This window comes from Callithrix jacchus, chromosome 7, assembly GCF_049354715.1.
Source record: "Callithrix jacchus isolate 240 chromosome 7, calJac240_pri, whole genome shotgun sequence".
NCBI lineage: Eukaryota > Metazoa > Chordata > Mammalia > Primates > Cebidae > Callithrix > Callithrix jacchus.
Window position 1 is genome coordinate 146,760,369 of NC_133508.1, and position 13,408 is coordinate 146,773,776.

General features: G+C 38.3%; 1 protein-coding gene across 3 annotated transcripts in view; it reads left to right on the plus strand.

Moving 5' to 3' along the window:
• The window catches only part of GPSM2 (G protein signaling modulator 2), a 50,570-nt gene that overhangs the window by 560 nt on the left and 36,602 nt on the right, over positions 1-13,408 (plus strand). For 2 of the 3 annotated variants that reach the window (XM_002751165.6, XM_009001816.5), the window contains exon 2: positions 7,763-8,061. The exons of the other annotated variant lie outside the window; for it this stretch is intronic. In XM_002751165.6, coding sequence (XP_002751211.1) covers positions 8,006-8,061 — 56 coding nt within the window. In that variant the 5' untranslated portion in view covers positions 7,763-8,005. The remainder of the gene's footprint in view (positions 1-7,762; positions 8,062-13,408) is intronic. 3 annotated transcript variants of the gene reach the window in all.

A 13,408-nucleotide genomic window follows, 5' to 3' on the forward strand; every position in this document is an offset into this window, starting at 1 on the left:
CTGTGAGTAACAGATAGTGAGTTAAAGCCCGAATCCCCGTGAAATTCAATCCGAGGCTGATTGCAATCACTTGGAGTCGGCGGCGTCCTACCTAAACCAGGCGGTTTATAGCAAACACCTGCGTTGACTATGTTTAAATTGCTGAATTTTGGGGCACCAACTGGTCGATTTACCACAGAAATTGGTAGTTGCTATAAAAAGTGTAAGTAAACATAAAATATTAAGAAAACCCTTTCCTGAAATCTATAAGATACCTTCAAATAAAAAGTGAAAAGGTCTGTAATTTCCTTGTTTTAATAGTAACCAACTAGAGCATTTGAACTCTGTTAAAGAACACGAGTAACGATGGAAATTTTATTTTCCTTAATGTATAATTTAACCGCACCGTAGAATTAAACGAAGGTTCTTGGCCTTCCTTTCTGTGGAGTTTGCACTGGAGCGTTCGTGGGGTGTGTTGGAAGTTAACAGGACCCACCGAGCTGTTTCAGCTGCCAGTTTAGAAGGGTGTACCGAAGATGTCTGGCCTGATAATAGCCGGTGTGATTGCATCAGATAAATGCCGCTTTTGCTTGGGGTCTCACTATTCAAGAGCAGCTTTAGCTGATTGTTTAGAAGTGAATAAACAATATTAAAAAGGAAAGATCATTGTTGGTTGACATGATGTGTGGAAGAAGGGTGGGGCCTCCGGGATCGGAGCGGTCTCACACCTCCTCCTTTTTACAACTACCATGGAGTCGTTTTCGCAAGCTGTTTCCCAGGCCATTATTTATAATTTAAGTATTGGAGCGGTTACAAAGTAAAAAGTTGTGCGATATTGTTGTAGAGGCGCGTCTCCAAAATCCTCTCTGGCCAGATAAGCAGTTTAATTGTATGTTCTGACGTTATTAAATCAGAAGTTCGGTTTTACAAACATACTTTAATATAAATCTGAGACTTGGTACTAGACTAATTACAACAGTGATAAGATATAGTAGTTTTTAAAATAACTTTTTCTTTTTTTTTTTTTTTTTTTTTTTGAGACGGAGTTTCGCTCTTATTACCCAGGCTGGAGTGTGCAATGGCGCAATCTCGGCTCACCGCAACCTCTGCCTCCTGGGTTCAGGCAATTCTCCTGCCTCAGCCTCCTGAGTAGCTGGGATTACAGGCACGCGCCACCATGCCCAGCTAATTTTTTGTATTTTTAGTAGAGACGGGGTTTCACCATGTTGACCAGGATGGTCTCGATCTCTTGACCTCGTGATCCACCCGCCTCGGCCTCCCAAAGTGCTGGGATTACAGGCTTGAGTCACCGCACCCGGCCAAAAACAACTTTTTCATAAACATAAATGTTTCTAACATCTGTCTAAAATTTTTTGTAATTCTGTGGAATTTTAAAATTGAAAACCTGACATCAATTTAGATTCTAAATTTATTTTAATAGATGTATTAAATATGTCTATGCTATAATAACAGTTACTGTTATTACTACAGCACTATGTTGAGTACTTTTGTTATGTATCAGAGCCAGGTCCTGGGTCAGACGCTTTATAAATCATGTCTGTAATCATCACAACACAGGTTAGGTAAGTGTCAGTATGCCCACACCAACTGAGAGTTTAACTAGGGTAAGATCATATAACTAGTAAGTCACTGTGCTGAGATTCAAATCATGACCTGATCCCAAAGCACGTGCTGTATTGCTTCTGTGTGTCCATTTAGATCTCTGCTGTGTCTCTGGATTCCATCTGCAGGGACAAGTTCTACTTTAAAGATGCCTGTAGGTGCTGTGTTTTGTTGTAGCTTGGCAGAAATATTTCAGTCTTTCTGCTGGAACTATCTTGCTTCATTATCTTATAAATCATCTTATCAGTCACATATTTTCAATATCCTTTTAATCATTTTTATACAAAACATTTTTAAGTGAAGAGTAAGACTTTTCTGAGTTTTTTACATAAATATGAATACAGTCTTTACTGTGGAGAAGAAATGTATTACGGTCCGGTTTTCTCACTATTACAGGGTTCTTTTGCCTCGTCGTAATTTCTATCTTCTTCCCAGGCAAGAAATAAAAGTTTGTTGGGCATCTCTTATGTGCAAAGCAGTGTCTTTGGTATCGTGAGATGAAAAAATGCTTCCTATTCAGTAGTTGTTTCTGGAGTTTTTGTAGTTTTTTTTCCCCCCTCCCCATTCCTGCCTTGTATGTTGCTGCCAGTTTGTCTTCCTAGCAGGGATCCAATTTGACTATTCCTTTGTGGGAAAAAAAATCCTGCAGGGTTCCCCACTGTGCAGGTAAAAGGCTGAATATGTGCTTCTGCCGCATATTCAGAGTCCCTCACAATTTGTTACTGCTCTACCCCGTCGGACTTCTCTTCCACTATGCTGAACCCACTATGCTTATTCTGGAACACTTCTGTGCATTTCCACCTCTCCTTTTTTCTTGAGCCATTCTTTCCCTTGACTTTCTGCCTTTCCTTCATTTGCCCAATAAGATCTACCATCCTTCAGGATGCAGTACAAACTTCCTTGCTTCCAAAAAGCTTTCCCTGGTCCCTTTTAGTTAGAATTGTTCTTCCCATATTATCTCAAAACATTGTTAAATAGAAACATTTATTTTCCCACAGAAAGGTAACAACTTTTGGGAAGAGAAGACAAAATCATGTTTAATATGTTTTCCTATGGAGAATTCTAAACCCAAACTCTCTAGGGACCCTCTCTAAACATTTATAATCTTTCTGCATATGGGATTTACTTCTGCTTTAAAATGTGTTTGGGCCAGGCACAGTGGCTCACACCTGTAGTCTCAGCACTTTGAGGGGTCCAGGTGGGCAGATCACTTGAGGCCAGGAGTCAAGACTAGCCTGGGCAACATGGTGAAACCCATGTCTACTAAAAATAGAAAAAATTTGCTAGGCATGGTGCTGGGCACCTGTAATTCCAGCTACTCGGGAGGCTGAGGCAGGAGAATCACTTTAACGTAGGAGGTGGAGGTTGCAGTGAGCCAAGATGGCACCACTGCACTGCAGCCTGGCAACAGAGTGAGACTCCATCTCAAAAAAAAAAAAAAGTGTCTGAAGCTAATTTAGCCTTTTTAAAGTCCTTCTTCTGTTAAGAAAACTGATTTATTGTCATTTACTAACTCAAGAAAAATGCTTAGTGGAAAGGACCATTTCTTTTCTATTTCACTAATGAGCTTTAAAATTATCATGTGTATGTATGCATCGATTGAAGCTGATGACTGACCATCATTGGTAGTAATAAATGGCCATGCGTACCAAAAAGGTTTAGATATAGTTCAGATGATCTAACCTGGAGGCAAGAAAAGTAAGTTATATTTATTGTCTGATTAGTGTTACCAGTTTATATAGATCCGTGGATGAAAGAAACAGACCAAAAAAAAAAAAAAGACCAAAAGTTATTAACATTTAAGTGGCAGTCAGGATCAGATAGTTTAGATAAATTCAAGGAAGCACAAAATGTAACTTGGTTTGCAAACTTTTTACTGCCAGTGGAGTAAAGCAGGGCTAGGACTTCTTTGATAAAGAGCTAGGCTTTTTTGTCTACTCTGGTTACATACCTTGGACAGTGCCTGGAAGTACACCTGATTGTCTAAAGAGAGTCTATTCTGACTTTGTAATCAGATAATTCAATGTGAGGCAATGAGAGCTATGTACTAGTTGATCTTTCTTTATGCTTCTGTCAGTTTCTGGGATATGGCAAGAAATGATTGCTTTTTCTTTATGGTTAGATGCTGTGATGTAGCAATTTTGTTAATCGTGAGGTTTTTGGAGCATTGCTTGGAAGCTGCTATTAAGACAGATTTGTTCCTTGCAGATTGTTAGCTGTGAATTGTAATGGAGGTCAGAGGTTGAACTGGATGACTTCTCAGTTTCCTTTCAAACTTATAATTTATTTTTCAATTCTTGATCCTGTGATTAAATTTTCTTATCCAAATGAACACATTTGTAATTTAATATTTGTTACAAATTTTACTAGTCTTACACTGTATACACACACATTGTATCTGGGAAGTAGGTTTGTTAACTCCATGTAATGAGGAACATGAGTGAACATACTGTTGCTAAATTGGCTAGAGAGTTCTTGAAACATGAATCATGAATCAAGAATTGCTTGTTTGTTCAGTGAATAATTTTTCTGTGAAATGCTACCTAATTGTTATGGAGACTGTAATGTAAGAGGCACTATTTTGGATATTCTTCCTTTGAGAATAGTAACACCATATTATAAATTGCCTTTATTAAAACAGTAAATAGCATTCTTTCTGTCTTCTTGCTTATTTTAATGATCTTAGAAATGGTTCTCTGTGCAGTTTTCATCAAGTAAAGTATTTTGAAGCTTCATTGATTTATATTCATTTACTTATTTATTTGTTAAACATGTAAATGCTACATGTTTACATCTTAATGAGTATGAAATTAACATTTTATAATGTGATATTTAGAATTTTATTAACTCATGGATGAGAAAATTATTTTATTTTTTTAGAGACGGGATCTCACTCTTTGGCCCAGACTGGAATGCATTAGTGCAATCATACGTTACTGTAACCTCGAACTCCTGGGCTCAAGCAATCCTCCTGCTTCAGCCTCCCAATTAGCTAGGACTACAGGCACAGGCCACCACACCTGGCTGATTTTTTAATTTTTTGTAGAAACAGGGTCTTGTTATGTTGCCTGAGCTAGTCTTGAACTGCTGGTCTCGAGTAATCCTCCCACCTTGGCCTCCCAAAGTACTGGGATTACCAATGTGAGCTGCCAGGCCTAGCTGAGATCAATATTTAACTTTAATATCAGTATCTGTGGGGAATTGGTTCCAGGACCCCCTGAGGGTACCAGAATCCATGGATACGCAAGTTCCTTATATAAGACATTATAATATTTGCATATAACCTATACACATCTTCCCACAAACTTTAAATCCTCTCTAGATTACCTGTGATACACTGTATCATAGGTAAATGCTATGTAAATAGTTATTATATAGTATTATTTAGGGAATAATGCCAAGAAGAAAAGTCTGTACATGTTCAGTAGAGACACAACTATTCATTTTCTTTCCCGAATATTTTTGATACACGGTTGGTTGAATCTACTATGCAGAACCCACAGATCTGGAGGGCCTACTGTAACTTAATTCTAAGGTTAATTAATTGTAATACCTCTCTTCTCCATTTTATAAATAACAGCCCAAACCTCATAGTGGATAACGAGAGATAACTTCATTGCCAGTTTAGCTATTCGTGTAATCTAGATGCACTTTGGAGCTATTGCTATGAGTATCCACAGTAATTCCCTTTATTTGTTTTATTAAGAAAAAAAAAGGCACAATAAAATTCTGAACAAAAGGAAAAGAGATTTGGTGTGTTGATAGCTGCTACCTGTCTTTTTGTCCTTTCTTAAAATACCTCTTCCTAGTGAATTCTGGGGCATGCAGCTGTCATCCCAGCTACTTGGGAGGTTGAAGCAAGAGGATCACATGAGGCCAGGAGTTCCAGGCTGCAGTGTGCTATGAATGAGATGTGAATAGCCACTATATTCCAGCCTGGGCAACATAGCAAGATCCCATCTCTAAAAACAAAATAACAACAAAAGATAGCGCTTCCTTTGTTGGCAAAGGGAAGGGATAAGAGGAGTAATATTTTGCGTGTCTTGTATGCTAAACTTGTTATTAATATGAAAACCTCATTTCCTCTAGGAAACTTCGTCAGTATTCCCAAGGCTGTTTCTTTCTACCTTCTTTCCTCTCTCCTTACTGCTCTGTTCCGTATTAACCTCTAGCTGTACTTAATTAGCAGAGCAGTGAGTATTCATTAGTCTGGTTTATGTTATAGCCGAAATACTTAAAAGGATGTTATATACAAGAGGAATTAGGTTTTATTGTATATGGCAGCAGAAGGAAAAAGTAGAACAAGTGGGTAGAAATGGAAGGACTGCTCAAAGCATGGAACAATCTTCTTATAGGAATATTCAAAATTAGGATTAGCTGCTTTATGACCTATCTAGGAATGATATAGTAAGATAGGGGACTAGCTGACCTCTAGGGTTGTTTATAACACTGAGATTCCGGGACTTTATGATTGTATATCTACTAATTTATCTCATATGTATGTATGTGTATATATATAATGCATATATATACACACACACACACATATATATATTTCCTTTGTCTTTTTCAACTGTTATCTCAGAGATTATAGTTTATATCTTATGTGCTGTGGCTCTAATATATTGGTACATATTCGTTTTTATTTAAAAGTTCTCAGTCCTTATCACTGAAGATTTTGCCTTATTCTTCTATTTTTCTTTCTCATCCTCCTATTAGATATATTTTAGAGCTGCTCATTTTGTCCTCCTTTTCTCAGAACTTCTCTTTAGTATATTTTTGTCTGTTTATCATTCTCTCTTTAGCTGCTTAACTAGCACATTGAGGGTTTGTTGTTGTTGTTTTGCAGGGGTTGACAGAGTCTCGCTGTGTCACCCAGGCTAGAGTACAATGGCATGATCTTGGCTCACTGCAACTTCCGCCTCCCAGCTTCAAGTGATTTGCCTGCCTCAGCCTCCCGAGTAGCTGGGATTGCAGGCATGCATCACCATGCCTGGCTAATTTTTGTATTATTAGTAGAGACAGGGTTTTACCATTTTGTCTAGGCTAGTCTTGAACTCCTGGTCTCACGTGATCACCTGCCTCAGCTTCCCAAAGTGCTGGGATTACAGCCATTGCTGTATGAGCCATTGCAGCTGGCCATAACTAAGTACATTGAGTTATTAATGTCAGTGTTCATGGTAGTTTTTTGTTGTGTTTTGTGGCAGGGTCTTACTCTGTCACCCAGGCTGGAGTACAGTGCCATGAACATTAATACTTTTAATAATAGCAAAAAACTACAATCTAAATGTCCATCAACAGCAGAATGAAAAATATATTTGGTATACAATGGAATATGATACATGCAAGTTGTAGCTGTGTACAAAAATTGAGAAGAATCTCAAACATAATGTTCAGCAAAATCATACAAAACTACATGGTATCTTATTTAGGACTATACAGGCATTTGTGGTAAAGTTGTAATAACAAGCAAAGGAATAAGGAACAAATTTTAGTTTAGAAATCACCTTAGAGGAAAAAGGAAGGAGATGGGTTAGGTTGGGCTATCCAGGAGATTTTAAAGGCCATGGTAGTGTTCTTTATTTTAAACTGAATGATATTATATAAATATTTGTTGTGTCATTCTTTTTACTATATATAAATTTCCTAAATTTCTTTTGTACCTACCCAATATTAATAAAAAGCATTTTAAAGACCTTAAAGAGTTTAAGTAGAATATATTTTGAGAGCAACTGAATCCAAGTATGACCTAATTATCAGTGTAATGTCTTCTTTAAAGAAATAAATTTAGTGAGTTTGGAGTTGACTATTTCAAATAATTATTGAATTTTCATTAGATTTGTTAATAGTAGTTTTTAAAAATTTGAAGCAACAATTTTGTTTTTTAAATATACTACTCATTTATAGCAGAAAATATTACATACAATTATTGAATTTCAAACCTATTTAAAAAATTAAACTGTACAGATCTCAAATCTCTTATATTACACCCCTATTGTAGAAGCTCCATGATGACAGTTAAGCCCTGTGCTTGCTTCTGTAGTGATTGACATGACAGCAGTCTGTGGAGTTAGCTTGTGATTATGTACAGGTCAGGGTTACTATAAGTTATTCTTTGAAAATAGGACTTCAAGCAAAGCATCTTGTATTCCTTTTGCAGAAATGTTGCTGAAGTGCTGCTGAAAGGGCCAGAGATGCAAGGATTTGGGACACATTTTGAACCTTTAAGCTGTCTGACATTGACCTCCTTTCATTATTAATAAAGAAGAAGCAGGAGCTTAGGATGTATTAACACCAACTCATTAATATACTAACCGGACAGTGTTCTGCAAACAATTCTGCATTGTAAAGGACTGGATTGGCACAAAATAAAATTATTTCATTCAGCTTATAATATGTCTCAATGGAGGAAAACTTGATAAGCATGAGGGAAGACCATTCTTTTCATGTTCGTTACAGGTAAGACTATTGCTGTCTTAGTGGATGACTTTTAATCCTTATTTTAAAATGTTTTTATCTCTGATCATTTCAAGTTTCAGTTGAAAATACTCAAAATATACCAGCCATAGTATTGTCTGTAGACAATGTTTTCTTTTTGTTGTTCTTGTGTCCTTTGTATAGGAAAATGGTGGTAGAGACCAGTTATGTACTATGGTTTGTTTAATGTTCTTCGGAACAGTTCATGAATAATTTCTTTATACTTTGTAACTTTTTATAAAATGCAAATATGTTAATGAAATGTGTTTGAAAATCTTTAGAGCTAAAAAATGGATTTTTAAAAAAAAATATGTGGTTTGCTGAAGGACCTAACCTTTACATTATAATTTAATGGTGATCTTTTAGAAATGAACTTTTTTATTTAAAAAATTTTTTTTCTAGTGTATTGTTTTGATTCCCTTCTCTGTATTTTTGATTTCCTTTTCTGTATATTTGTAATTTAATTTATTTTACTTTTTGACTTCTGTATTAGAAATGGCAGTCTCACTATATTGCCCAGGCAGGTCTCAAGCTCCTGGGCACAAACAATCCTGCCTCAGCCTCCAAAGTAGTAGGAACAACAGGTGTGTGCCACTGCACCTGGCTTATTTTATCTTTAAAGGAAATTTTATTTCACAACCATTTACTATTTTAAATATTTACCTAATCCATATTAATATAAATACATTATTAAAATAAAACAGGCATTGCTCAAAAGAAATGTCATTTTTAAGTGTAATGTCTAGTGACATTTTGTGGTGTTTTGCTGATTTAATACATAAGACCACATTGCTACATGAAGTAGTGGTTTGGTAATCCCTGGTTTACTCCAGACAGCAAGTCAGGCTAAGGAAAGGCACCCACATTCTCTCACAAGCATCATGGGCCTGAAGGAAATGGCCTAGCTCCTGTAGGATTTACAGCATTCCCTTGGATGCCCACGTGGACTGTCTGCATTCCAGGTGGAAGGTTGCAGATTGTAGGGACCAGCATTACCACCTTTGTTCTGCATCTACAGGTATCTTTCACAAGTACAACACACTCCCTTTGGCTGCATCTTATATATAAATGTTATGCACATGTATGTGTGTCAGGAGGGGGGTGGTGCTCCCCACTGATCTAGATCAGGATCCAAATCAGACATATACATCAGGAAAGGAGTGACACTGGTCAGATGGCAACCAGTCAGCTCAAGGTAATTGCTGCTGGGCAGAAAAGGTACAGAGTGGGCAGGTCTTCTTGATTTTTCAGGAGAGCACAGGAAATCTGAAAATCTGAATTTTTTTGAGACAGTCTTACTCTGATGCCCAGGCTGGAGTGTATTGGAACAATCTTGGCTCACTGCAACCTCCGCCTCCCAGGTTCAAGCAATTCTCTTGTCTTAGCTTCCCGAGTAGCTGGGATTACAGGTGTGTGCCACCACGCCCAGTTAAATTTTTGTATTTTTAGTAAATACAGGCTTTTGCCATGTTGGCCAGGCTGGTCTTGAACTCCTGGCCGCAAGTGATCTGCCTCCCAAAGTTCTGGGATTACAGTGATAAGCCACCATGCCTGGCAGGAAATCTAAATCTTTAATATCTTGTCTCCAAATTCTGAAATGTTGGCAGCTAATGCAAATTTTTTTAAATGTGGGTTGAACATTTTAAGGAGGGGAAAAGGCCTGTAACAGACCCAACTCTCTAAAAAATCACACAGGCAAGGTTGAGGAGGTAGAGCCTGAGGTTTTGAGAAAGCTTTTCTCCAGGACATAACATACACTTACCCTGGGACTCCGAGGCTCTAACCCTCCTGCACTTCAAGGCCCAGAGCACCAAGTGTGAAGTGCTCATCTCCTGGTCTTGCGCACCTCATTGCCCTCCATGTCTCTGCGTTGCACCCTCCATTCCCCAAGCTCCATTGGTTCCTCTGCCTCCCAGACTTTGCCCGTTACTCCTTGGATGGCCTAGAATCCATTACCTGCCTTCCTCCTGGGCACTGCCTGCAAGCCAGGCTCCCATTCTCATTCTTCACTCCTGGAGGGTTGCATACAGACCTTCCTGTTGCATCCTTCTAGATGGGTTGCTTAGGTCAGTGTCACCCACAGACACCAGGCACCCAGTGTCAGTCCATGAGAGCATGCAGCTCACCCCCATCCATGTGTGGAGCTGAGCCTTCATAAATGAGCATTTGGAAGGAATGGGTATCAAAAGTCGGAATAGGTGGGTGCTTCATAAACATGATAACCGAGATCGCCAGTTTAATATTTAGTGATAAAATATTAATGACATTTCTGATGCAATTTGGAACAAAACAAGGCTATCTGCACTATGATTATTATTTAACGTTTATTCTGGAAGTTCTGGCAATTTCACTAAATGATAAATGCAAACCTAAACATAATCATTTAGTAAGGTGATTAGGTAATAGGGTTTTTTGGTTTTTGGTTTTTGGTTTTTGTTTTGGAATAGAGTCTCTCTCTCTCACACAGGCTGGAGTGAGTGCAGTGCTGTGATTTTGGCTCACTGCAACCTCTGCCTTCCTGGTTCAAGCAATTCTCCTGCCTCAGCCTGGGACTGAGTAGCTGGGACTACAGGCTTGTTTGTACCACCATGCCTGGCTAATTTTTTGTATTTTTAGTAGAGATAGGGTTTTGCCATGTTGGCCAAGCTGGTCTCGAACTACTGACCTCAGGTGACCCACCCACCTCAGCCTCCCAAAGTGCTGGGATTACAGGCATGAGCCACCGTGCCTGGCCTTTTTTCCCCACCTTGAGACAGAGTCTTGTTCTGTTGTCCAGACTGGAGTGCAGTGGCATGATCACAGCTTACTGTGGCCTCAACCTTTCAGGCTCAAGCAATCCTGCCACCTCAGCTTCCTGAGTAGCTGGGACTACAGGCATGCCTGGCTAATCTCTTTGTAGATATGAGATCTCACTATGTTGCCTAGGCTGGTCCTGAACTCCTGGGCTCAAGCAGTCCACCTGCCTTGTCCTCCGAAAGTGCTGGGATTGCAGGAATGAGCTGTCGTGCTCAGCTGGTACTAGATTCTTTATCAAAATTGTTACAAGTTAATTATTAGATAAACATCAGAATATCGTAGCAATGGGCCGGGCGCGGATCACGCCTGTAATCCCAGCACTTTGGGAGGCCGAGGCAGGTGGATCACGAGATCAAGAGAGAGAGACCATCCTGGTCAACATGGTGAAACCCCGTCTCTACTAAAAATACAAAACAAACAAACAAACAAAAAAAAAAAACTAGCTGAGCATGGTGACGCGTGCCTGTAATCCCAGCTACTCCAGAGGCTGAGGCAGGAGAATTGCCTGAACCCAGGAGGCGGAGGTTGCAGTGAGCCGAGATTGCGCCATTGCACTCCAGCCTGGGTAACAAGAGCGAAACTCCCATCTCAAAAAAAAAAAATATATATATATATCGTAGCAATTAATAGAATTCAAAATTTCAGAACAAGGGTGTTTTCTACCAAATTTTAGATGTCTTAACATATTTAGGAAATAGGAGATTTATCATCCTGTAGAGCAAATGGTTCATGTTAGGAAGTCATGCCAAGGAAGTTAACATAGGTAAGATGAGGACATGTCTATTAAAAATAAAAGTTTCAAGTAAAATAAAACGGAAGACATTTAAGATAATTAAGATGAACTTTTAACATATAAAATGCTCTCATCCTACCCTTTACATAAATTTCCAGAAACCTAGGAGTTACATACTTTTTTCCTTTCTCTCCGTATCCAGCATGAAGTATTGCCAGTTTCATCTCCTAAACGTTCGTCAGATTCATCTACTCGTGTGCGTCCTCCCCACCATAGCTTTAATTGGGATCCCCAGGATCTTCCTTTGAAACTCCCTCCATTCTTCACCTCTTGGAACCCATCGTTTTGATTTGCCACTTGTGGGCTCAGTCTCAAAACACTGAGCTAACTACAACCTCTGCTTAATACCTGGGGTGGCTACTAGTCACGGGAGCCAAGCTGAACATAGAACAGAAGATCTTCCATTATCTAGCTTCTGCCTACTCCTTGGACCTTACTTCCTTCCGTTCTTCACTTTGCACTTTGAGCTCTGGTTCCCTGCATGTCATGCTATTTCATCTCTGTGTCTTTGCTCATGCTGTACCCCGTGTTGAATTCCCTTCCCACTTTCTTTGTTTAGCTAATTCTACTGAATACCTAAGGTTAGGCTCTATGCCCTCCCTGTGCTCATATTACAATCTGTGCATTTTTCTTTCTTAGCACCAACTATATTAAAATTAAATGAATCTGTTTTTATGGTGCTCTCTTCCTCCTCACCTCTCCCTTTGACCATTAGCTCCTCAGCAGCCATGATAATTAGCATGTTGTCTGGTACATATTGAACTTCAATGGAATATGAATGTAATAAGATGTTTATCTTTCTTGCTGAGCATTTAGAAGAGTAGTGTGCTTTCTAATATTGTAAGAACAGTAGGTAAGGAGGAATGGCTTGTACCTCTGCCTGTTGGAAGATCTTAGAATTATCTTTTTTTCCATGATACAATTTAGATCAAACATGGCTGCACATTGCTATAGGACTTCACCAAGGGAAACTTAAAAATCTGTACTGTCTCTAATAGGGCTATACCAAACAAATCCCTGGCTTTAGCAGTGCTCTAAGATCAGCATTCTGCATATTGATTGTATTGTCGTATAATTGGGGGTAATGATTTGAACCCTTTATGTTAGCCCATAGCCTAGTATAAGTTACTCTTCTACTCTAGTAAATACTTGTGAAATGTTTTATCCACTTGCTTCTACCATTGTGGAGGTCCTCATCTATCCCTGGAGGAGTTTCTGTGGCACAGTGAATTTTTAATTTTGAAATGCAATGTTTCTTGAGATACTAAGTAACCTCCTAAGGGACATCAGAATGCTTTATGAAATATTTTTCACCTATTTCAGAAGGTGGAGACTGATATTAAAATACAGTTTATTTCTAAGTTTTAAAAAATTACATGGTTGATTTTTAAGGAATTATTAATTTTTTCTGTATGATAATGGTATGTTTATATTATTTGAAAAAGATTAATCTTTTAAAAATACATACTAAGGTATTTACAAATGAAATCATATGCTTTCTGGAATGTACTTCAGACTAATCTGGGGTTGGAAGAGTAAGGATGGGAGTAGAGATGAAACGTATGTTGATTATATATGTGTAATTATTGAAGTTGAAAACCGGATACATTGGGTTTCTAACGCTAGTTTTCTCTAGTTTTGTATTTCTTTGGGAAATGTCATTTATATTTGTTACCGTGAATAATAAACCTTTCAATACTTTAATATGTAAAAGTTAGATTATTTCACATAATTGTGAAG